General features: G+C 41.0%; 1 protein-coding gene across 2 annotated transcripts in view; it reads left to right on the top strand.

Moving 5' to 3' along the window:
* The window catches only part of plekhg4 (pleckstrin homology domain containing, family G (with RhoGef domain) member 4), a 203,975-nt gene that overhangs the window by 44,938 nt on the left and 133,441 nt on the right, over nt 1–25,596 (top strand). For both annotated transcript variants that reach the window (XM_080187099.1, XM_080187098.1), the window contains exons 4-6: nt 18,660–18,905; nt 23,596–23,719; nt 24,705–24,798. In XM_080187099.1, the coding sequence (XP_080043225.1) occupies nt 18,660–18,905; nt 23,596–23,719; nt 24,705–24,798 (464 nt within the window). The remainder of the gene's footprint in view (nt 1–18,659; nt 18,906–23,595; nt 23,720–24,704; nt 24,799–25,596) is intronic.

Genomic DNA, 25,596 nt, shown 5'->3' with positions numbered 1-25,596 from the left:
TCCAGAGATTCACCACCCTTTGAGCGAAGAAGTTCCTGCCCAACTCCGTTCTAAACTGCCCTGCTCTGCCCCCCCCCCCACCCACCCATATCTTGAGACTGTGCCCTCTAGTCCTGCTGTCCTTTCTGAGCGGGAAGAATCTCTCTACCTCTACCCTATCCATCCCCTTCATTATCTTATACATCTCTATAAGATCCCCCCTTCCTCCTTCTAAATTCCGAGTACAAACCAGTCTATTCAGCCTCTCTTCATAGTTCAACCCCCTCATCTCCGGTATCAGCCTGGTGAACCTCCTCTGCACTCCCTCCAAGGCCAAAATATCCTTGCGCAAGTGCGGCGACCAAAACTGCACATAGTATTCCAGCTGCGGCCTCACCAGTGCCCTGTACAGTTGCAGCAAGACCTCCACGCTTTTATATTCAATCCCCCTCGCTATAAAGGCCGGCATCCCATTTGCCTTCCTGATCACCTGCTGCACCTGCAGGCTGGGTTTTTGTGACTCATGCACAAGGACCCCCAGGTCCCTCTGCACCATAGCATGCTGCAGCTTTTCGCCCTTTAAATTGTAGTCCCTCCTACTATTATTCTTGCCAAAGTGGATAACCTCACACGTGCTAACATTGTACTCCATCTGCCAGGTCCTCGTCCACTCGCTTAGCCTATCTAGATCCCTCTGCAGACTTTCCACACCCTCCGCACAATTTGCTTTTCCACTTATCTTTGTCATCAGCAAATTTCGACACCCTACACTCAGCCTCCTCTTCCAAATCATCTATACAAATGGTAAATAGCTGAGGCCCCAGCACCGATCCCTGGGGCAGTCCACTAGTCACCAACCGCCAATCCGAATAGCATCCATTGACGCCAACTCTCTGCCTCCTATTAGACGGCCAATCCTCTATCCACGCTAACACCTTACCCCCAACTCCATGCCCCCTAACCTTCTGAAGCAACTTTTTGTGTGGCACCTTATCAAAGCCTTCTGAAAATTGAGAAACATCACATCCACCGGTTCCCCTCCGTCTACTGCAGTAGTCACATCCTCATAGAATTCCAATAAATTCGTCAGACACAACTTCCCCTTAACAAATCCATGCTGCGTCTGCTCTATCAAACAATTTTTCTCAAGGTGCCTCGCTATTTCTTCTTTGATGAAGGATTCAAGCATTTTTCCCACAACAGACGTTAAACTAACTAGCCTATAATTCCCTGCCTTTTGCCTGCTACCCTTTTTAAACAGCGGCGTAACATTTAGCTGTTTTCCAATCTTCCGGCACTTCCCCGGAATCCAGCAAGGTTTGGAAAATAATCACCTAAGGCATCTACTATCACCTCTGCCATTTCCTTCAGAACCCTGGGATGCATTCCATCCAGTCCTGGGGACTTGTCCACCATCAGTCCCGCTAGCCGATCAAGCACTACCTCTCTAGTGACTGTGATCGCATTCAGGCCCTCAACTCCTACCATCCTCCTATCTTTAATACCCGGCAAACTATTCGCGTCCTCCTCCGTGAAGACCGAGGCAAAAAACTTATTTAAGGCCTCAGCCGTTTCCTCATCCCCCACCACTAAATCCCCCCCCTCATCCTCTAAGGGTCCAACATTCACCTTAGCCAGCCTCCTCCTCTTTATATATTTATAAAAACTCTTACTATCCTTTTTTATATTTAGTGCTAGTTTAGCTTCATAGTCTATCCTTGCTTTCTTTATCATCTTCTTCGTCAATCTTTGTTGATTTTTAAACCTCTCCAATCTTCTGCTCACCCACTACTTTTAGCCACTCTAAAAGTATCAGCTTTTAATTTAATACTCTCCTTTATCTCCTTCGTTAACCACGGCTGATTATCCCTTCTCCTACGATCCTTCTTTACCATCGGAATAAATTTCTGCTGAGCACCGAAAAAGATCTCCTTAAAGATCCTCCACTGTTCCTCAGCAGTCCTACCGACCAATCTGCGCCCCCAATCTACATTTGCCAATTCCTCTCTCATCCTATCGTACTCCCCTCTGTTCAAACAGAGGACACAGGTCCGGGACCCTATTTTCTCATCCTCCATCTGCATCAAAAACTCAACCATACAATGATCACTCTTCCCAAGAGGATCCCTCACAACAAGGTCCCTAATTCTACCTGCCTCGTTACACAACACCAGATCTAAGATAGCTCGCTCCCACGTTGGTTCTATCACACATTGTTCAAGGAAACTATCCTGGCAGCATTCCAAGAACTCTTCCTCAAGCCCACCGCGTCCCACATGGGTCAACCAATCAATATGTAGATTGAAATCCCCCATAATTATCGCCGTTCCATTTCTGCACGCCTCATTTATTTGCATGTTTATAGCTCGCCCCCCACCTCCAAGTTATTATTTGGGGGCCTATAGACCACACCCACCAGCGTCTTCCTTCCCTTGCTGTTCGTTATCTCCACCCACAAGGATTCCACGTTCTGCTCTTTGGAGCCTATATCTTCCCTTACTACCGCCCTGATACTATCCTTAATCAGCAGAGCTACCCCTCCCCGCCTTTTCTCCTGCCTATCCTTCCTAAATCTACAGTTGCCCAGGTCTTTCTGCATGTGGACATGTACTGCTTCATTATCTGAGAACCAGTGAATGGAACTGAACATTTCAATCAGCAAACATCTCCATTTCTGACCTTATGTTGGAGATAAGGTTATTGAAGTAGCTTATGATGGCATAGGACATTGAGCTGAAGAATTCATGCAATAGTGTCCTGGGATGATTAGCTTTGAATTCAGTTTTGCCAGGGTTCTTTAATTGCCTTAATATCAAGCGCAGTCACTGTCACATTTGGAATTTAGCTCTGTTGTCCATAGTTCAGAGCAATGTTGTAATGAAGTCTCAAGTCAAGTGATCTTGTTGCAATATAACCTGAGCATCAATAGCCAGGTTATTCGTGAGTAGCACTATTGTTGCCCCCTTATTTGCAAACCATTTGGAAAGAACATGGCAGTGGGACTACATAATTGGGTAGCTGTTTCAAAGAATTGCACAGGGACTATAGGCTGAAAGACTGTCTTCTGTGGTGCATTATTCTATGCTTTTTAATCTTAGTCCAGGGCATCTGTGATCATGAGACACAAATATGCGTGAATTACACTGCCAGAATAATTATGCGCTGCAGAGGTTTATGTATTAAACATTATTCATTATGCTTGTAAGGAAAAAGTTAACCACCCACTCAGTGCAGCAGCTTCACAGTCAAGACAACTGCAAGCGTTCAGTGTCAGATTAGTTTGAAGAATCTGTCTGAATATTCTCCAGATTTTGGAAAGACGTTCTTTCCTGAAATCTTACAAGGAAGTTGTCATAGGTGTTTAAGTTCAACTTTTGGTAAAGACCCTAACTAAGAGTTTGAGACAAATATTTTTAGTTGGAACAGTTTGACTTGAGACGGATGAAGAAAAATTTGCTGAATTTCTGTGCGACAAATTCCATGAGGTACGACACCTGGTACACCTGCTACTCAATAATCATCGGACCTGTAGGTCTGAAGGGATTCATTAGGCTGCAGATAGCCTTAGAAAATGCCTACCTTTCTGTTCTGCTGTTTTTTTGCACTTGAGAAAAGACGGGTCCAGCTCTTGATATTTCCAGGTACCTTGTGAATTTATTGTATTGTTGAGTATAAAATTTTAACTGTCAGTAATTTGGAGAGGAAGAGGAATTCCTAATGCACTTTTATCTGCTTTATGTTCTTTGAACATTGTGTCCTACACAACTGGGATTTATCTGAGAGCGCTGTGGTTTGCATATTTATTATGTTTCTGTTAACATTGGGTACTTCATTAAGTAGTATATCCACCTAATGGACAAAATTCTGATTGTAATATTTCTTCTTGGGCAATTGGTTCCATATCTGTGGCATCCTCGCTTTTTTATTTTATTGATTGGCACTTTTATTAACATATTTTGTTTGGTGCAATATATTGCAAATTGCTTCTGCTTAGGCTTTTGGATCTATTAACAAAGAACAACACAACATGGGAAACAGGCCCTTCGGCCCAACGAGCCCATGCTGCCATTTTAAAATTGAGTGCCCTCCTCTACCCATGACCTTTGTCTACACCTATTGGGGAAGATTGAGGGAAGACTAATTTAGGGACAATTTGTTACACCAATCAGCCTAAGAATGTGGGAGGAAACCGGAGCACCCGGAGAAAACGCACGCTATGCAGACAAAACATGCAGTTCATTGAGAAGGAAACGAGAGAATGCAGAATGTAGTGTTACACTCATAACTAGGGTGTAGAGAAAGATCAACTTAATGCAAGGTAGGTCCATTCAAAAGTTTGATGGCAGCAGGGAAGAAGCTGTTCTTGTGTCGGTTGGTACATGACCCTTAGACTTTTGTATCTTTTTCCCGATGGAAGAAGGTGGAAGCGAGAATGACCAGGGTGCATGAGTCCTTAAATATGCTGGCTGCTTTGAGGGAAGTGTGGAGAGAGTGAATAGATGGGAGGTTGGTTTGTGTGATGGATTTGGCGACATTCACAATCTTTTATAATTTCTTGTGGCCTTGGGCAGAGCAGGAGCCATACCAAGCTATGATACAACCAGAAAGAATGTTTTCTTTGGTGCATCTGTAAAAGTTGGTGAGAGTTGTAGCAGACCTGCCAAATTTTAATATTTGATATTTAATTATTTAAAAAAATTTTAATGTTTAAATATTTGAACAGCAGTAATGTGCAGAGTATGGAGAAAAGGCAGGAGAATGGCATTAAGTCATAAGCTCATTTGGCAAGCTGCTGCAAACACAATAGGCTGAATGGTCATCATCTGCACCATAACAATTCTCCAATTCTACTACAATCAATATGAATATATATGTATCTTGAATTTCATTTCCTTCATGAATGCAATGACATGATATCAGCCTACACTATGGAAATGAGTCTAATACTTAACATTTTTGGCAAAACTTGTTCAGAATTTGGAAAGAAAAACTTGATTAAGAACTTCAATATTTCAGACTTCATGTTTGCATTTAAGAAATGATGTACTGTTAAAGATTCAAAATTTGAATCTTTTCACTGATTTCTAAATAGTCACGGCCACGATTATTAACTCATAAATAAGCAGTTGGTTCTTTTTCTATCTTGTAAGTAGAGAAAATGTGTATTTTTTGAAGGCTAACAATCAGTAGAGGAAGTCAAACAGCAAATTGTATCATTTAAATATCACTAATGCCATAGGAGTGCAATGTTTGAACTGAGAAAACACATTCGACAAGCCACACAGTTTTTCAAAGCAGTTGTTTTCTTGCCTATAGGCTATCTTATAACTGAGGATATCTGGAGTGTTTTGAAAATGGAAATGAGCAATGTTAAAATATTTTTACTCAAACGCAAAGGTAGGATGATTTTCTGAAATTTAGTTTTTGTTCAGTTAATCAACAAAAACCACAAACTGAAACCAATAAGAAAATGGACATTTCATCTCTTGGACTCCTATTGTTTCCTCATAGTTATGCACCCTTTTTAGTGATATTGTCCCAAAATATGTTGACATAAGGTTTTCCCATCTTAAACTGAAAACTATTCTATGCAAACTTTTTGATTGTTTTTAATGGTGTTGCAGCACAACCATCTCACATTGCACTTGCAAAATATAATGACCAGTATCTGCATAAAATGGCCAAAAGTGCAAAGAAACATCCCTTTTTTTCAACACACATATAACTTAAAGGTGAAAATGTTAACATAACCTAAGAGTGATTTCAAAGCAGTAATCACTTGGATGAAGGGAATGATTGCATTGTAACCAAGTTGCTGATGATACAAAGATAGCTAGGAAAGGAAGTTTTGGGGGAGGACCCAAATATCTGCAAAGGAACATAAATAGGTGCAAAATGGCAGACGGAGTTTAATGTGGGAAAATGTGAAATTTTTCATTTTTAGTAGGAAGATTAAAAAGCACAATATTATCTAAATGAAGGGCAACTGCAGAATGCTGCAGTAAAGAGGAAGCTAGGTATTCTTTATACACAAATCACAATGTTAGCATATAGACACAGCAACCAATTAAGGCAAATGAAGCGTTGGCTTTTATTGCAAGGGGAACGGAGTATCAAAATACTGAAGTCTTGCTGTAACTGTACAAGGTAATGGAGAGACTATACCTAAAGTACTGTGAACAGTTTTGGCATTGTTAGTTAAGGAATGATATACTTAACTTGAAGCACTTCAGAGAAGATTCACTTAACTGATACCTGGGATGAAACAATTGTCTTGTGATGAAAGATTGATTGGCCATGCTTATTGGAGTTTGGAAGAATGAGAGGTGATTTTATGGAAACGTAAGATTCTGAAGAACCCTATTAGGATAGTGCAGAGAGGATGTTCGCTCTTGAGCGAATCTAGAAATAGGAGGCAGAGTTTATAATTGAGAGATTTTGTATTGAAGACAGATGAGGAGGAATTTCTGCTTTGAGGGTTGTTAGTCTTTGGATTTCTCTTGCGCTGAAAGGGAGTGGACTGGGTCATTGAATATATTCCAGGCTAAATTGGATAGATTATTGACTGACAAGGGAGTAGAGAGTTATGGAGGACAGGCAGGAAAGTGGAGTTAAGGCCACAATCAGGCCAACCATGATCAAGCTCAATGGACTGAATATCCTGCTCCTACTTACTATGATCTATTCTTGGAGGGGAGGTGAAGAAGGACATAGTTTAAGGGACCCTACTTCCCACGTTTTTGGGGAAATAGAAGATAAATACATATGTTGTTGACTTTCTGACTTCAGAGAATACAGTCTGGATCGTTTGATTTCTGGGGTTACTGTTGTGACAAGGAGTTTGCATTCCAGAACAACTATTTTCATTTACATGGATATCCAAAATAAAATCGATCAATTTGGTACTTGAAACCAGCCTTCAGTAAAACCCAGGTGACAGCTGCATAGAGGGAACTTAGGCATCAAGTCAGTACAGTCATCCATCTCTCTTGTATCTTACCGCAACTAAGAAAGTGTTGTGCTAGTATCGGAGTAAGGTGAAAAGGAATGTCTTCTGTTCTTTGTTGGGGTAATCAAATATAACACAAGTCTAAGTTTGGAATTACAGCATCATTTAAGAGCTGCCATTTAAAATGCTGTGTAAACTATTTCTTCTGTGCACACGCAATTTTGTTGCGCTTGAAATAAAAAATGGCAGTAGTAGCTGAAAAACTGTGAAGGACAAAGTAATCCCAGTGTGAGCAGCCTTCAATATCTCACTTTTCTAAGATCCACCCACCCGGTGTTTATTATTCTTCGAAAGTGTGCGCACCATTGAACACTACATAATGAGTGGCCACTAATTTGTATGGGCCACCTGTGTGCTCATTGATTAAACCTCATCTGCTCACAAATGTTATGAAATATGAATGTAGAGAGTTCTAACATTTACTTACGACACTTTGTACTTGAGGGAAGTCATTCTAATGAAAGCTGTCTAGCTGATGCTTCCTTTCCAGTAAAAGTGGAAGATGTTGTGACAAAGTGGTTGTTCACTTGATGGTGTATGTACCCACTGCAGACTGCCTTCAGTGAAGCGTTGTAATCTATAAAAGTTTCCAATGATTGCAACCATCAACTCTTAAGGTCAGATTCATCTTTGATCCAGGAATAAATGCGGATCATCATGCAGCATTTGATACTACTCTGTGGCAACTTGTTCCATTCGGCAGAGTTGGCTATGGGTGTTTACGGGTCTTTCATTGCATATCCTGGGATAATGATGGAGAGAACAAAAGTACCTGGGTTTTTATGGCACCTGTATTTGCTGACCTCTCAAACTATCTTGCCTCACCCTAAATGAAGGAATATGCAATGTCAGCTGTTGTAATGTTCAATGTAGAAGTTAGAAACAATTAAGAATATCGGGCAGGCAAATAGCAAAATGCAAGATTATCCAACAATGCATACATAGAGTAGATTGTAGCAAAATATATAAGAAAAAGTGAAATAAAACGTTTTCCCACCTACATCTAACTTGAGGGGAGGCCGGGTTCTGGTGCTGTCAACACAACCTAGCCTAAAAATCTAACAATTGATATTTTTGTGTGCTTGTAACTTAGTGTCATTATTTGTACTCAAATTTACCTATATTGAAAGCAAAGGACACACTGCAGCATCTGTATACAAATTTCTTGTTTCTGTCTGAGTTTTTACTTCAGAGCCGTATTTTCTCTCAAATAATGGCCAGAATTTTCGTGCCCCACTCCTGCTGCAAGTGAGGCAGGAGAATTTAGCATTCAGCCAAATCTCTGTTTACTGCAGCAGGACCAGAGAAACCCGCTGGCATGAATTTCGGCCCATGTCTTTCCTTGCTGTTGTGATGGCACAGCACTTCAGGCTTGTTAACTGTTGTTTATCAAACCCGATTTTGATTTAGGGGTAGGCAGGCAACCACGGGCAGATGAGTGAGAGACTTGAACTATTTTAACTCATAAATCTTATTGGAATTTATTGGGCAGGTTACTCATCCAATTGCTTGCAGAATTGATCATCCCTTGCTGTGTTCAATTTATGGTGCAGCTCCTAACTATTATAAAGTAGGAATGTGAGGTTGTATGACTCAGTTCCATTTGCTGTCTAGAACTACTATAAACTGCTGGAAATACAGAATACTTCTTGGTGGACAGGTTGAGAGAGACTGCTTCCAACTATCTCTTGGTTCTCTGCAGATTTAATTGCGGAAGGAGTGAGCAACGCTCCCCGAATGGAACAAGGGTGTCTCCAAGACAGGGCAGATGTGGGTGAAAGGATCACTGCCTTGAACATCACTCACAAGGACCTGACCTTATGTAGGAAGAAGTTCCATAACATCAGAAGAATAGCAGAGGGAGTGCACCTGTTAGTTTTTCTATTTCTCTTTAGAGTTCCTCGGGTCTCTGCCCCCATTTTCTTGCATCTGTCAGTACTTCCCTCCCCTCAATCTCGGGAGCACACCTTTCTTTCTTATTCCAAGTCTAACAATGTGTCGTGAGGTGGAGTAGCCAGGATAAATATGAACGGCTATGGGGATAGGATGGAGGGGAGGGCCTCAGTAGGATGCTTTTTCAGAGAGTCAATACAGATTTGATGAACCGCATGGCTTCTATCTGCACTTTAGGGATTATTTAATACAAAGATTAACACTTTGGCTTTTTATGACACTTTCAAATATTACCACTTGCACCATTAAAATTCCACCCACCACTCCTTCCTCACTGCATGTAACTTTCACTTTTGTTTACATTCGGCATCTCTCCATCCTCATTCCATTTGTTTCTCCACCTCTCAAACATCTCCTCTGATCACAAACTTAGCATGTGTTCTAGTAGCTACTCTAACAGAAACCTGCTGTTTCAGGAGGACGAAGCAGCATACAGTGACTTGGGGAGGAGCATATACCACATTGCCTTCATCCAAATCACCAGAAACTCTCGATGAGTGACCCAGATAGACTAAGGGGCATTTGATATGGCAAGGCCGACAGCATTCCTGAGCAGTGTGTCCCATGTATTAATTATAATCCTTCACATCAGCAAAGATGTAGCAAACTGCACAATTTTGAGGACCATCACTTGCAAATATTCAGTTCTAACTCTGATTGATTAAGACTGATTAAGAAGGTTAAAGCACATAGAATTCAGGGAAACTTTGTGAGATGAATCAGAAATTTGCTTAGTAATAGGACGCAAAGGGTAGTAGGTTGTTTGAGTGATTGGATGCCAGCGTCCAGTGGTGTACCTCAAGGATCAGTACTAGGACCCTTATTGCTTGTTATTTACATAAATGACATAGATGAAAATGTGGGGGGAATGACAAGTTTCCAGAAGATACCAAGATTGGTACGGTGGTTAATAATGCAGAAGACAGTTACAGGTCACAGGGAGATATAGGTGGTTTGGTCAGATGGGCAGAGCAGTGGCAGATGGTACTTAACTAAGATAAGTGGGAGATGATGAACTTTAGAAGGAAAAACAAGATGAGGGAGTATTTAATAAATGGCAGGACACAGGGAAGCTCAGAGGAACAGAGGGATCTTGGAGGTAATTATTCACAGATCCCTGAAGTGGGCAGAGCATGTGAAAAGGATAGTGAAGAAGGCATATGGGATATTTGCTTTCATAAAGTAAAAGTTTATTTATTAGTCACAGGTAAGGCTTTCATTAACATTGCAATGAAGTTACTGTGGAATTCCCCTAGTCGCCACGTTCCAGCACCTATTCGGGTCAATGCACCTAACCAGCACATCTTTTAGATTGTGGGAGGAAGCCGGAGCACCCGGAGGGAACCCACGCAGACATGGGGAGAACGTGCAAACTCCACACAGACAGTGACCCAAGCCGGGAATCGAACCCAGGCCCCTGGCACTGTGAGGCAGCAGTGCTCTAACCACTATGCCATCGTGCTGCCATCAGTTGTGTTGTAGAGTATAAGAGCAAGAGGGGATTTTAGAAAAACGTTTTCACTTAGAGGATGTGGGAATCTGGAATGCACTGTCTGGGAAGGTAGTCAAGGCCAGAAACCTTACAACCTTAAAATAACATTTGTATGAGCACTTGAAACATTGTGATGTGGAGGTGCAGGCATTGGACCTGACTAAGAAGCAGCGCTCCGAAAGCTTGTGATTTCAAAAAAATCTGTTGGACTTTAACCTGGTGTTTTGAAACTTCTCCCATACCCTATATGATATTTTAATAAGAAGTGCAGTAAAGTGGTAGTAGTGCACCTTTAATGCTAGACATTGTCGGTGCAGACTCTGGCTGAAGGGCCTTTTTCTGCACTCTATGACACTTGACAGGGATGTCCCAAGAGGATCATTTAGTTAACTTCAAGGAGGCACTGAAGAGATTTAAGGATGCAGGAATAACTCTCAAATGAGAGAATTCTAACTTTTGGGCCTTTGAACTTTGGGCATGAAGGCTATCAAAGAGTCACCAGTGCCAAGGTGAAGGCTATCAAAAGAGGCACCAGTGCTGAAGCCTTTTTTTTGGTTTTTATTCCAATTCAATCAAATCAAGTCCAATTCAGAGTCTTAACAAGTTGAGACAGTCCCAATCCAAGCTGACAAGACAGGGCTCTCACCTCCTGTCTTGGGTTTGATCTACATGATCCAAGCTGATTGGAGTAGGCATAGCTCCTCCTCCAAGGCTTGACCTCATTTGCATCTTAGCTAAAAGGCCGAGATGCCGCTTTTAAAAATTGCTTCAAATGAAGCTAAAATGTAACCTAATGACTTCAACCAAGCACAGCATGTCTATACTACATTTAATCTTAGTCAGAAGGCCGAGAAGCGCCTTTCTTGGGCACAGTAAATTGAGAGTTTCATACCCAAACTATAACCCACACTATTAGCACCTCTACATGAAAAATTGTCAGCATTGGTAATCGACCCTAGCCCCAGAGAGAGGCCTTCAAAAAAAACAAAGTCACCGTACAACCTTAAGACTTATTGGTGCATTTTCACCCAAAAGAAGAGATTGTGTTCATCACCCTACTGCATGGGGGCTGTGCTGTCAGTTGGCTGAGTTGACCTGTGGCCTTCACCTCCAGGACCTTGGCAGATGCAGAGAGAGGCTGCTCTCAGATTGAAAAGAATGATTTGGTGGTGGTGTATGGGGTGAAAAAATGTCCATCATGTTTATGGGCAGCACTTCACATTACTTAGGATCACAAACTGTTATTGGGCTTGTTCGAGGAGGAAGCAATGTGACTTGTGCAAGCTGTCAAATACAACCTTGGGTGTGGCTTGGTTGGCTGGGGATACAGATCCACGTTGATTTTGCAGAACCCTTTCTAGGTGCCAAATTCCTTATCAGTGCCAATGCCCATTCAAAATAGATAGATGTGCATGTAATGAGATCCATAGTCTTGGTGTGACGATAGAGATGTTGTGGCAGACATTTGCTGACCACAAGTTGCTGGAAGTCCTAGTGTCAGATAATGGCTCGATTTGTTTTTAACTCAGGAGAAGTTTCTTTTTTTTTACAATCAAATGGTGTTTGGCATGTTAAAACAGCACCTTATTATTTGGTGTCCAAGTTGTAAGCAAAGAAAGCAGTGCAGACCTTCAAGGCATCAATGAAAAAGGAGCCCAGGCTTCCTGGAAACTAAAGTTTCAACTTTTCTAATGGCTTATCTAATGACCCCTCACACCACCACAGGGTTGTTCCCTGCTGAAGTGTTAATAGTTAAGTGCTTTTGGATGTGTCTGATTCTCATATTTCCAAACTTGACGGGTGGGTGGAGATAAAGCAGGGCACCCAGAAGATGTGTCATGATTCTAAAAAACTGGAGAGAACACTCAGGGTGGGCAACCTGGTTTTCACAATTAACTTTGAGAGAGGTTTAGTGTGGAGCCTGAGGGAAATTGTTAAATAGACTGGGCTGACGTACATCATTGTCTTTCAAGGAAATAGAGTGCAGAGACATGTGGATCCTTTAAGGAAGAGACAAATGAGTGTTGCTCAAGGAAGAGTGGTCAAGCATTGTAGTGCCAATAATGGTGACGCCATCCAGTGGGGGCAAACTGCATCCTCTAGCAAGAGAAATGACCATGGCAGCATTTGCAAGTGAAGAGGGTGCTGGCCCAAGCACTTCATTACTGGTGGAAAGTTCATCCAGCACGCAGTGGTTGGAGATTACTCCAGTGAGAGAGGGGCTTGCCCAGGAGTTTCATTGCTCACAGCGAGTTGGGAGATCACTGGACAGACTTGACTTGTAATGGATTGTATTCGGTGTCCTACCACTTTTGGATCATTTTTGTAAATAGTTATGTGTTGCTCTGTGTATAATTTGAAACTTAATGGGGAAAGGATGAGGCAATAATAACCTTTTAAGGGGCTTGCCCTTGAAAGGCCATGTGACCTGCTGGTCCAGTCCAGAGCTGAGTTAGGGACTTGCTCAGGTCCCCTGGGCCTGTTCTAACAGTTGGAATTGTGGGCCTGTGGAGTTTAGAACTTTTTCCTTGTTCTCTTATCTATTGATAATAGTTAATAAGTTATTTTCTTCATAAATTTGAATTCTCTGAACTGAGTTTGAGCCTTACCTCGCTGCAGTACAGATAGTGTTTGAAGGAAGTCTGAACTTGGTGAATTACTGGGCACCAGCAGGTACTGATTGTAGAAACAGCAGAGACAGCTAACCAAAGAGTGAGGCTCCCTTGTAACTTTGTACATAGCCATGAAAGAAGGTTGCTGGCATTACACAATGTGCTGTTTGAGGTATTGGTTGACTTGCCAAGGAGTTTCACCTAACAGCCTTTACAATATGATTCTGTATTTCATCAGACCACTGCAGTCTACATGTAGAGTATGTTTATCTCTAGGAATGCTGCAGCTGGACCCATACAAGCTATTTTCATGTTGCATGCTTCTGAATTTGGGAAAATAAAACCTGCTAAAAGGGAAGGACTAATGAAATACTAATGAGATTCCGTGGATAATTAAAGACATTTGGGAGCAATTGAGGACTAGAACATAAGAACATAAGAAATAGGAGCAGGAGTAGGCCACCTAGCCCTTCGAGCCTGCTCCGCCATTCAATAAGATCATGGCTGATCTGAAGTGGATCAGTTCCACTTTCCCGCTTTCTCCCCATAACCCTTAATTCCCTTGTCTGTCAAAAACCTATCTACCCGTGACTTAAATATGTTTAGCGAGGTAGCCTCCACCACTTCGGGCAGAGAATTCTAGAGATTCACCACCCTTTGAGTGAAGAAGTTCCTCCTCAACTCCGATCTAAACTGCCACCCCCCCCCCCCCCCAAAATCTTGAGGCTGTGCCCTCTAGTCCTGCTATCCTTTCTAAGCGGGAAGAATCTCTCTACCTCTACCCTATCCATCCCCTTCATTATCTTATACGTATCTATAAGATTCCCCCCTCATTCTTCTAACCTCCAACGAGTACAGACCCAGTCTATTTAGTCTCTCTTCATAGTCCAACCCCCTCATCTCCACTATCAGCCTAGTGAACCTCCTCTGCATTCCCTCCCAGGCCAATATATCCTTGCGCAAGTGCGGCGACCAAAACTGCACACAGTGCTCCAGCTGTGGCCTCACCAGTACCCTGCAGAGTTGCAGCAAGACCTCCCTGCTTTTATATTCTATTCCCCTCGCTATAAAGGCCAGCATTCCATTCGCCTTCTTGATCACCTGCTGCACCTGCAGACTGGGTTTTTACGACTCATGCACAAGAACCCCCAGGTCCCTCTGCACCGTAGCATGCTGCAGCTTTTCGCCCTTTAAAATAGTAATCCCTCCTACTATTATTTCTGCCAAAGTGGATAACCTCACACTTGGAAACATTATACTCCATCTGCCAGGTCCTCATCCACTCGCTCAGCCTATCCAGATCTCTCTGCAGACTTTCCACACCCTCCACGCAATTTGCTTTTCCACTCATCTTCGTGTCATTAGCAAATTTCGTCACCCTACACTCAGCCCCCTCCTCCAGATCATCTATATAAATGGTAAATAGCTGAGGCCCCAACACCGATCCCTGCAGCACTCCACTAGTCACCAACCGCCAATCAGAATAGCACCCATTGATACCAACTCTCTGCTTCCTATTAGACAACCAATCCTCTATCCACGCTAACACTTTACCCTCAACTCCATGCACCCTAACCTTCTGTAGCAACCTTTTATGGGGCACCTTATCAAACGCCTTTTGAAAATCGAGAAACACCACATCCACCGGTTCCCCTCTGTCTACTGCACTAGTCACATCCTCATAGAAATCCAATAAATTTGTCAAACACAACCTCCCCTTAACGAATCCGTGCTGCGTCTGCTCTATCAAACCGTTCCTTTCTAGGTGCCTCGCTATTTCTTCTTTGATAACGGATTCAAGCATTTTTCCAACTGCAGACGTTAAACTAACGGGCCTATAATTCCCTGCCTTTTGTCTGCTACCTTTTTTAAACAGCGGCGTAACATTAGCCGTTTTCCAATCTTCCGGCACTTCCCCGGAATCCAGTGAATTTTGGTAAATAATCACTGAGGCATCCACTCTCACCTCTGCCATTTCCTTCAGAATCCTGGGATGCATTCCATCCGGTCCTGGGGACTTGTCCACCTTCAGTCCCATTAGTCTATCAAGCACTACCTCTCCAGTGACAGTAATCCTATTCAGGCCCTCAACTCCTACCATCCTTCTATCTTTAATATCCGGCAAAACTATTCGTGTCCTCCTCCGTGAAGACCGAGGCAAAAAATTTAATTAAGGCCTCAGCCATTTCCTCATCTCCCACCACTAAATCCCCTCTCTCATCCTCTAAGGGTCCAACATTCACTCTAGCCAGCCTCCTCTTTACATATTTGTAAAAACTCTTACTGTCCTTTTTATATTTAGTGCTAGTTTAGCTTCATAGTCCATCCTTCCTTTCTTTATCAACTTCTTCGTCATTCTTTGTTGATTTTTTTCCAATCTTCTAATCACCCACTACTTTTCGCCACTCTGAACGCATCAGCTTTTAATTTAATACTCTCCTTTATTTAAAGGAGGCATACTTTCAGTACATAGACAGCAGAGGTGTGCATGATGATTAAAACAATATTGAGAGGTTAGGAGGAAAGTAGAAAAAGCTGAGGCAAAGAAAATAAATTAAAGAACATAAAATGAAAATGTAAAATATTTTACAGACATCTCAATGATAAGAAGTAGTATGGTGGGGATAGAACCATTTAAGGTATAGACATGATAGCACAGGGAATGATAGATGGCAGAAATATTAAATAATTATTTGCTTCAGTATTGATCAGGAACTAGAACATGAATATGTGTCATTGAGTGATGAAATGAGTAATAGGAGAAGTGGATTTAATTTCTTTAAAAGGATATATTGAGCAAAGTAAGCAAACTGAAAGAGGATAAAACCCCTGGTCTGGATGGATTGCATTTTTCATCTTAAAAGAATCTAAGGAAGAAATAGTAGAGACATTACAACATGTATGTAATAACTCATTAGAAAAATGTGTAGCGCCAGAGGAATAGGGGATAGCTAATATAATTCCTATTGTTAAGAAGAGTGGGAGGATGTGTCATCTTATCAGTGGTCGGAAAAATAATGGAATCCTTACTAGAGGCTAGAATTGAAGACCACACAAAAATAAGAAATATAATAATGAATAGTCTGCATGGATTTCAAAAGGGAAAGTACCAATCTTACTGAATTATTTGAGGAAATAACAGAGAACAGACAGTGGTAATTAGTAGATATAATTTATTTGGAATTTCAGAAAGCCTTTGATAAGGTGCCCCATAATAGATTGATGAAAAAGGTCAGCAAATGTGAAGTCGAGGCAAGTGGCAGAATGGATTGTTAGCTGGCTTCAAAAGAGAAAGCAGAGGGTGGGAAACCGGGAGTTGAATGGCAGAAAGAAGAAAGCTGTGTTCCACAATGATCAGTGCTGAGACCACTGCTATTAGCAAATTATATAACAATTTAGACTTTGGAATTAAGCACAAAATTTTTAAAATTACAGTTGACACCAAATTGGGGGTAATAGTAAACACTGTGAAGAATTGCAGGATGACATTAACAGGATGGGAAAATAATTGTCAAATTAAGTTCAGCACAGGTAAATGTGGTTAGTATCTTTTTAGCAGGAAGGACTAGGAGTCACATTTCTTGGAAGGTATGAGTCTTGGTGGGGTAGAGGAACAAAGGGATCTCTGAGTATAAATAATATCAAAAACTAAAGGTTGTGCCACAGTTAGCAAAACCATGAAAAAGCAAACCAAGCACTAAGTTTTATTTCCAGAGAGGTAGAAGATGGGGTTTGACAAGTGGATGTGGAGAGGATGTTTCGTCTTGTGGGACAATCTAGAGACAGGGGTCACTGCTTAAAAATAAGTAGTCCCTCTTTTACGACAGACATGAGAATTTCTTTCTTTTTGGGGATAATGAGTCTTTAGATGTGTCTTTTTCAAAAGAAGGTCAAAGCAAAATCTTTGAATATTTTAAGGCAGAGCTAGATAGATTCTTGATTAACAAGTGGGTGAAAGGTTATTGATAGCAGGATTGTGAGGCTGAGGTTGCAATCAGATCAGCCACAATCTCATTAAATGGCAGAGCAGGCTCAAAGGGCAGAGTGGCCTACTCCTAATTTATATGTTCATTTGTATGTTAAAGTATGTACTGAAAAGTATGATAAAGCAATACTAACTGAATTGAACCTGGTTAGCCCAGACTTGAGGATGGGTACATTGTGCTGTTCTGGTTGCCATATTATGAAAAATATGTATGTGTACTGAAGAGAGTACAGAGAAGATTTAGAAGGATCCAAAAAGCAGAAGGCTGGGTGCTGACTTAATAGAGTTATTTAAGATTATAAAAGGTTTTAATAGAAAGAAACCATCAAAATAAGTATTCAGAAACAACTCCTACACGTGTGCACATGCACAGTAGCAGCCATTAGTATTATGCAAGCATATGTGGGGAAAGGGATGCAAAATTCAGGTGCATAAAAATGGAAAGAAACTTGAATGAAGCACAAACACCAGCGTGGATTGGTTGGACTTGTTTCTGTGCCATAGATCCTACATATATAAAATTCAACATTCTGTTTTATCACTCATTTCGTTTTTGCAAACGAATGCACTCTGAGGCCTGAACTCTACCACCTTGCCTGCCACTGAATCGGTGCAGGCAAGGGTCTGACAACAGAAATCCCTGTCGACCTGTGGTGGGAATTTCTGGTCTTGCCCAAATGAGGCCTTAAAATCCCGCCCTAAATGTCCATCAACAATATATACGCAAAACATGTTGCTGGAAGTACAGGGCTACCAAACATAGCAGTGAAGCAGTTTCATCCGGACTGTAGTCCTCTTTCCTTATTGCCGAAGTTGATAAAAAACCTGCAAAAACTGTTGCATTTCACATTTTGCACTACAGTATCGCTCCCTCCTTGTTCCTTGACACAGCTTGGAAGCAATGAGTTTGGCTTATGAAGGGAAGAAAGACACAGCGAGATGAGGTGTTGGGTTATCCTGCACGCTTGGGGTTTGGGATGTTGTTTGGTGGGAGCCAATAAAGGGTGAATGAAACTATTTTGAGTAAGTCTTGAAAAGATTACAAGAAGTGGGCAAATGCAGAACAGTGAAGACTGAAAATTCTCCCTGCACACACTGATCTGCATGCCCTAATTTTATGTCTCAGGTCAAATATGTGGAGAGTGTAATGAGTATGGGCAAGCATTAGCCTGAAGTAGAGCAGTGGAGTTGCAAAGAGCACTCCACATATATTTTTAATGTATTTTACAGAAGAAGCTTGAAACAAGTTCCAGGAGCCTTTTCTGTATATTTAAATCGATCCAAAGTTAATTTGGGGCTGCCGAAAAGCATATGTTTTTGGACAAACAGAATTTAATGTAGATTATGTGCATGGTCTTGCAAAGTAGTATACATTCTGTCTGTTTAATGCTTAAATAAGAGCAATGCATAAACTAATTTCTATCCCAATCTATCCAAATAACTTCTGTTGAATATGGCCCAAACCAAGGTGCCTGATCAGAATGTAACGTGATTCTGATGCCCCTGCTTTAGAAACAATTTCTGGCATGGAATGGAGAACTTATTAACTTAGGAGGGGTTTGTGCATTTTTGATGGGCATTTTTTTTGAATGTAAGAATTATCCTATCATATTTTATTTTATCCACTAGGATTTGATGCAAAAACAAATGCTAAATTGGACACACAAAAAGGAACTTTCGATGAAGATACTTTGAACCTACCAGGTGATCCTCCAATAACTTCACTGGTTGCACAGTGCATTGTTAGCAAGCAAGAATCAGCATCAGTCAAACATTGTGAAATGGTATCTTCCTTATCGCTTAAACCTAATCTACCAACACTGTCTCAAGAAATCAACTTTGATGTTCTCAACTCTGGGGTAGCATGTTTGACTGGTAGGTATTGATGAACATTTAATGTTTCTAAGTTTCGCACATTATGGTAGAGGAGTCCATTGAATGGATTAGAGCTGTTAGGACATGTGGGTGGACTGATAAATTGCCATGTAAAGGAAAGTTTCATACGTTGATATGTTTGATTAGTTAACTCTAACCTCTCTGCTTAGTTGCATTTCCATTCGTTATTTATAATCTTACTACTACTATTTGAGGCTTGATATTGGAAATTTTATTTTCAGAAGTTGCTTCTTGTATTGATTGAATTTTGAAAAATAATCGAAAGGGATCATTGTAAGTAATGTCACTTTTCCATTTTGCATCCTTTGCTTTCCAGCCATGTGTTGGAAGCAGTTCACAATGATATGATAGGGGTTGGCAAAATGAAGAGAAATTAGGATTCAAGCTTCACTTCTTCTCTGGTTACAGGCCAGCCTGGCACTGTGTGAACCTCGCCTCCTGACATTGGGTATCATGGCCCTCCCCTTTCTGTATTTACATCTTTTGCACACACCTCTCTCTGCTACATAAGTTTTGTTCCCTATGTTCTGCAGAGCTCATGCTGTCTCCAACAGCCCCAAGAGTTGAGAATTGGTGGCAAAGGGCCAAGCTAATGCTTCTGGGACATCAGTTCAAATCCTATTATGGCAGCTGGTGGAATTTAAATACAATCAATAAATTTGGGATGAAAACTATTCTCAGTTATATGGATCATGAAACCGTTATCAATTGTCATAATTTAGTAATTTCCTTCAGGGAGGGAAATCTGCTGCTTTTATCTGATCTGGCCTATATGTGACACCAAAGCCATAGCAATGTGGTTAACCCTGAAATAGCCTAGCAGTAATTACTAAATTACTATGAAGTCTGAAAGTAGGAATGAAATCAGGTGGACCATCAGGCAATGACCTAGGCACCAAAAATTGGGAGAGCTGGCGAGCAACAATCTTATATAGTCATATTTGTGGAATCATATCTTGCAAAACATGTCCCAGACTCCACCATTACCATCTCTGGGTATGCCTTGCCCCACTGATAGGACAGGCCCACCAGAGGTTGTAGCCAAATGATATACAGTATGAGAAAGCAGCCCTGAGTGTCCTCAAATGGCATGAAGTCTCATGACATCAGGAGTAACCTCCTGCTGATTATGATCTACAACCTTCTCCTGTGAGCTCCCCTCACCCCTGCCATTCCCACCCTCAGCTGATGAGTCCATGTTGAACACTCTTTCAAAGAAACAGAAGGTGGCAAGGGCACAGAATGTGCTGTGGATGGGGGACTTCAACAGTGTGGCATAGCAGCACCACGACCGACTGAGTCCTAAACAACATAGTTGCTAAGCTTAGTCTGTGACAAGTGGTGAGGGAGCTGAAGAGGGAAAAACCTATTTGACCTCGTCCTTACCAGTCTACCTGCTGCAGATACGTCTAACCATGACAGTAATAGAAGTGACCATTACACAATTCTTGTAGAGTTGAAGCGTCATTTTCACATTGCATGTACCCTCGTGTGGTGTAGCATTACCGCTGTGCTAAATGGGGGATAGATTTCAAACAGATTTAGCAACTCAAAAAGGGGCAGACGTGAGACATTGTTGGCCACTGGCAGCAGCAACAGAATTGTACTCAATGACAATCTGTAGCTTTGTGGTCCGGCATGTCCTTCACTCTGCCATTACTATCAAGCCAAAATGTCACGTGTGATCCTTTATCTCGAACCATAATCCTGCTCTCTGCCCGATACCCCTCAGCCCTCAAGGCTACTCCATTATTCAGCTTGATCGAAGCTGATCCTCGATCTCAAAGCCGTACTCCTGCTCTCTCCCCATATTCCTCAATACCTTTTAGTGTGCAGAAATCAATCTGTTTCCTCCTCAAGTATATTCAGTAACTTGACATTCACAGCCTTCTGTGGTAGAGAACTTTATAAGTTCACCACCCTCTAAATGAAGAAATTTCTCATCAGCTGAATTCTAAATGGCCTTACTCCATATTGCAAAACTACTTCTGCCCCCCCACCCCCTGGCCCCAAGCCAGGGAAAACATTTATGCATTCAGTCAGCCAGCCCTCTCAGAACCTTCTGTATTTCTGAGATCCCTTCTCATTCTTCTGAACTCAAGTGAATACAGGCCCAGTCAATCCAATCTCTTTATAAAACAGTCCTACCATCCCAGGAACAAGTCTGGGGAGCTTCACCCGCTATGGCAAATATGTCCTTTCTTAGGTATGGGGACAAAAACTGCACATAATGCTCCAGATATGTTTCACCAAGGCCATGCACTAAGACATCCTTGCTCCCGTACTCAAATCCTCTTGCAATCAAGGTCAACATACAATTTACCTTCCTAACTGATCGCTACATCTACATGCTTGCTTTCAGAGACCAGTGTACAAGGACACCCATTAGCATTTCCCAATCTATCATCATTAAAATAATATTCTGCCATTTCGTTGTCTTACTGAGGTGAATAACTTCACACGTATCCATGTTATCTATGCATCTGTCAAATATTTGCTCACTCGCTCAACTTCTCTAAGTAGCCTTGAAACCTCTTTCCATCCTGCTCATCACTCATATTCCCACTTAGTTTTGTGTTGTCAGCAAACTTGGAAATATTACTTTTGGTTCCCTTGTCCCAATCTTTGGTATATATTATGAATAAATGGGTTAGATTCCTTCTCTCCATTTCCTGTCTGTTAACCAATTCCATTCCATGCTACTATATCACCTGTTTTAATTTTACACCTATTATGTGGGACTTTATTAAAAGCTATCTGAAAATCCAACTACACCTCATTGGCTCTCCCTTATCTATTCTACTAGTAGGTTTGTCAAACATGATTTCCTTTTCATAAATCCTTGTTGACTTCGTCTAAACCCATTTTGTATTTTCTCAGTGTCTTGTTATTGCATCCTTTTCCTTACTACTCATTGGCCAACTTGCCTGTAGATCCTGGTTTTATCCCTCCTTCCATTTTTTTAAGAAGCGGGGTTATATTTGCCACCCTCCAATCTTTAAGGACTATTCCAGAATCTGTGTTATTTTGGAAGATGACAGGCAACGCATCCACTATTTCCATGGCCACCACCTTTAGTACCCTGAGATTTAGATTACAAAGCCCTGGGGATTTATCAGCTTTCAGTCCCACTAATTTCTCCAGCACTATCCCCTTCTAATACTAATTTCATAAAATCCTACAGTGCATAAGAGACCATTCAGCCCATCAAGTCTACATCAACCACAATCCAAGCCATAACCCCATGCATTTACCCTAGCACCTAACCTGCGTTTCTTTGGACGGAGAGAAGAAATTGGAGCACCCAGAGGAAACCCACGCAGACATGGGCAGAATGTGCAAACTCCACACAGACAGTGACCCAAGTCAGGAATCAAACCTGGGTCCCTGGCACTGTGAGGTAGCAGTGCTAGCCACCATGCCGCTCAATTCTTTTGATTACTCCTCCTCACTGCTCCCTTGATTCTCTAACGTTTCTGGAAAATTATTTGCGTTTTCCATGAAGATGGAACTAAAGTAATTGTTTAATTGCTCTGCCATTTTCTTGTTTTCCATTATAAATACTCCTGTTTTGTATCATAAGGGACCTACATTTGTCTTCACTAATTCTTTTCTTCATCATTTGTGACTCCACAGATATTAAAGCAATCTCTATCCATATGCAACATTACCTGGGCAACATTCAGACTTGGGCTGATAAGTGGCAAATTACATTTGTGCCAGGCCAATGTTAGGCAATGACCATCGCCAACGAGAGAGAATCAATCCATCTCCCCATGGCATTCAATTGCATTACCATCGCTGAATCTCCCACTGTCAACATCCTGGGGGTTACTTTAGATCACAAAATTAACTGGGCCAACCAGTGCCTGAAAGAGCAGGTCAGAGGCTGGGAACTTCTGGTGAGTATCTCAGCTCCTGATTCTCCAAAGCCTGTCTGCCATCTGCAAGGCAAGAGTATGATGTAATACCCTCCACAGAGTGCAGCTCCAACTACACTCAAGAAGCTTAACGTTATCCAGAACAAAATCCACTAGATTGGCACCCCATCCACCACCTTCAACATTTTCTCCCTCCACCACTGATGCACAGTGACACTAGTGTGTGCGATCTACAAGATGCATTACAGCTTTTCACCAAGGCTCCTTTGAGAATACCTTCCAAACCCACAACCTCTACCACCAAGTAGGACATGGGAATACCATGTTCTTCACCAAGCCACGCAGCATCCTGACTTGGAACTATATTCTTCAATGTTGATGGGTCAAAATCCTAGAATTCCTTTCCTAATAGCATTAAGGATGTACATATACTACATGACTGCAGCAGATTAAGAAGCCGGCTTGCCGCCACCGTTTCCAAGGACAGTTAGAGTTGGCCAGTAAATGCAGGCCTAGCGAGTGTTGCCTGTATCCTGTGAAAGAATAGTTCTTTAAAAAAGGATAGACAAAGATGGCCCAGAATATTTTGAGCTACTGAACACATTTATTTAAGCATTTGATAATGCGTGCGCATTTAACTTGAGGATTGTGTATGGTGTTGTTACGTTCAACAATCCTCTTGAGCAAATTAAGTTGGGATGTTTGATTTGTCCTTTATATCCTAGTTAAGGGATTTTAAGTAATTGTATGAATTACTAATATAAATATAAAATTCTGCTTTGCTTCAGGAGCCAAAGATAAGTCTGGTCATGCAATTGTGATAATAACAACAAGGAACACAATCTGGCTAAATCCACATTGCAACATCTCTGAACTTGTGCGGCTCCTTCTCTACTTTTATAGTATTGCCAGGTATTTCAACAGTTGCTTTGCATTCCATTATAAAAGTTATTGATTGCCTACATAGCAGATTTTGTAGCCCATGTGTTACGCAATTAGTTGGGCATTTATGGACTGTGCTATATTGGAGAAGTATAGAATAGATGGACAGAAGGAAGGGGAAGCTGATTTATAAGCCTGTCAAGAATCTTGCTGGGGCTATGGAAATGGAATTGAATAGGTAATCTGAATTTTCAGCTTCAAAAGTGGCAGAACAAGCAAGCTTTCAGGATTTAGCGCAATTATTATTCTGTAGCAGCTAAAATGTTTTGAATTTTCATTCCATCAAGCAGGGGGGACATATTGGATGTGCAATCATGTTAGAAATTAAAGAAAATGATATTAAAATTTCATGTTATGCTCATTTTATTAAATGTCCTGAAAGGTGATTTGAATCCAAAATAACGTGTAGGTATTTAAGCTATCGTTCTGTTGGAAAGTATTGTTACTGATTGAATTGTGAGTTCATGTTGAGTTCAGATTCACACTTTGTCAGCAAGCTTCGGTGAATTTAGATTTAACCTCTAGATTTGTTTCAACTACAAGCCAGTGACATGAAAAAAGGCTAAGTTATATAATCTTAACAATGTAATTTCAAAAATCCTGAAAATTAATTTTGATTGAATTATATAAATGTTATGTTGCAACAAATGTGTTAATTGCCATTTCATTAATATTTACCATTTTAAAACAAAACCATTATTAAATTAATAAATTTGTGTTTAGATTGTAAATTAATGAAGTTTTGTGAACACCAGTCTTTTCAACAGCTTTAAATTCTGCACTATTTGTGAACACTTAGTTTTTGTTGCCCTGTGTAGTTAATCAAAGTGTTAGTTGAAACAGTGCAAAAGTATATAGATGATTACTGAATGACCATGTGGCAAAATGGCAGCTATCTTCTATGAATGTGTTATAATATTTGTGATCTACTGCAATTTTGTTTACTGCTCATTAGCCGAGAAATCCAAAGTGCAGGACTAACTATTTTGGTGGATGCTCGACGTTGCTCTCCTGTACCAGCATTATTTAAAGCTTTCAATAACCTTCAGGTGATACGTTTTATAAATACCTTTGAAATTTGCAAAAGTAAATCATTTTGTCCTACAAGGCTGCTGCTTTTTGCCTGTGTTTAATTGTCATAATTTCGTCACAGGTTAGTTCTAAATAAAGGTTTGAAGGATAAGGATATATGTTACTTGTGCTTGTGTATATCCTAATACTTTTTAGTTAACAGTCATGAGCATTAAAATTTGTGAAATATATACTGTGAAATATAAAGTTATGAACAACTGGCTGAAGCATAATAGGAGTTCCTCAGGGAAGCATCACCGACTTTATTACCTTCAGTTGCTTCATTAATAAACATTGCTCTATCCTAATGACAGGAGTTAGCAGATGATACTACAATAACTCTGTTCAGAATTCTTCTAATAATGAAAAAGCCAGTGCTAGCCTGCAGTGAAATTTTAGGGCTCTAATTATTATCCTCCAGGTCATCACTGAAGGATTTTCCATTTGACCTCCCTTTAACTGAGTTTAGCTCAGGCTTGTAACTGCCTTGAAGCCAAAGGAAAGTCTGACCTCTTGTTTGGCATTTATCAATTTATTCCATGCCTGGAACTGATTGTTATGGTAGTACTTGAACTGAGCAGGCAAATAAATTATTGATTGCATTATTGATGACACATTCTGTCATTGTATGTAAATATGGCACATGAAAAAAGTGAGGAAGTTAGGAATACAGTAAGAAGTCTCACAACACCAGGTTAAAGTCAAACAGGTTTATTTGTAGCAAACACCACTAGCTTTCGGATGAAGAAACAGCCAGTTCCAAAAGCTAGTGACAT

Source organism: Carcharhinus amblyrhynchos, chromosome 4 (genome assembly GCF_965287045.1).
Source record: "Carcharhinus amblyrhynchos chromosome 4, sCarAmb.v2.hapA, whole genome shotgun sequence".
Lineage (NCBI taxonomy): Eukaryota > Metazoa > Chordata > Chondrichthyes > Carcharhiniformes > Carcharhinidae > Carcharhinus > Carcharhinus amblyrhynchos.
This window is presented reverse-complemented; position numbering and strand designations above follow the sequence as displayed.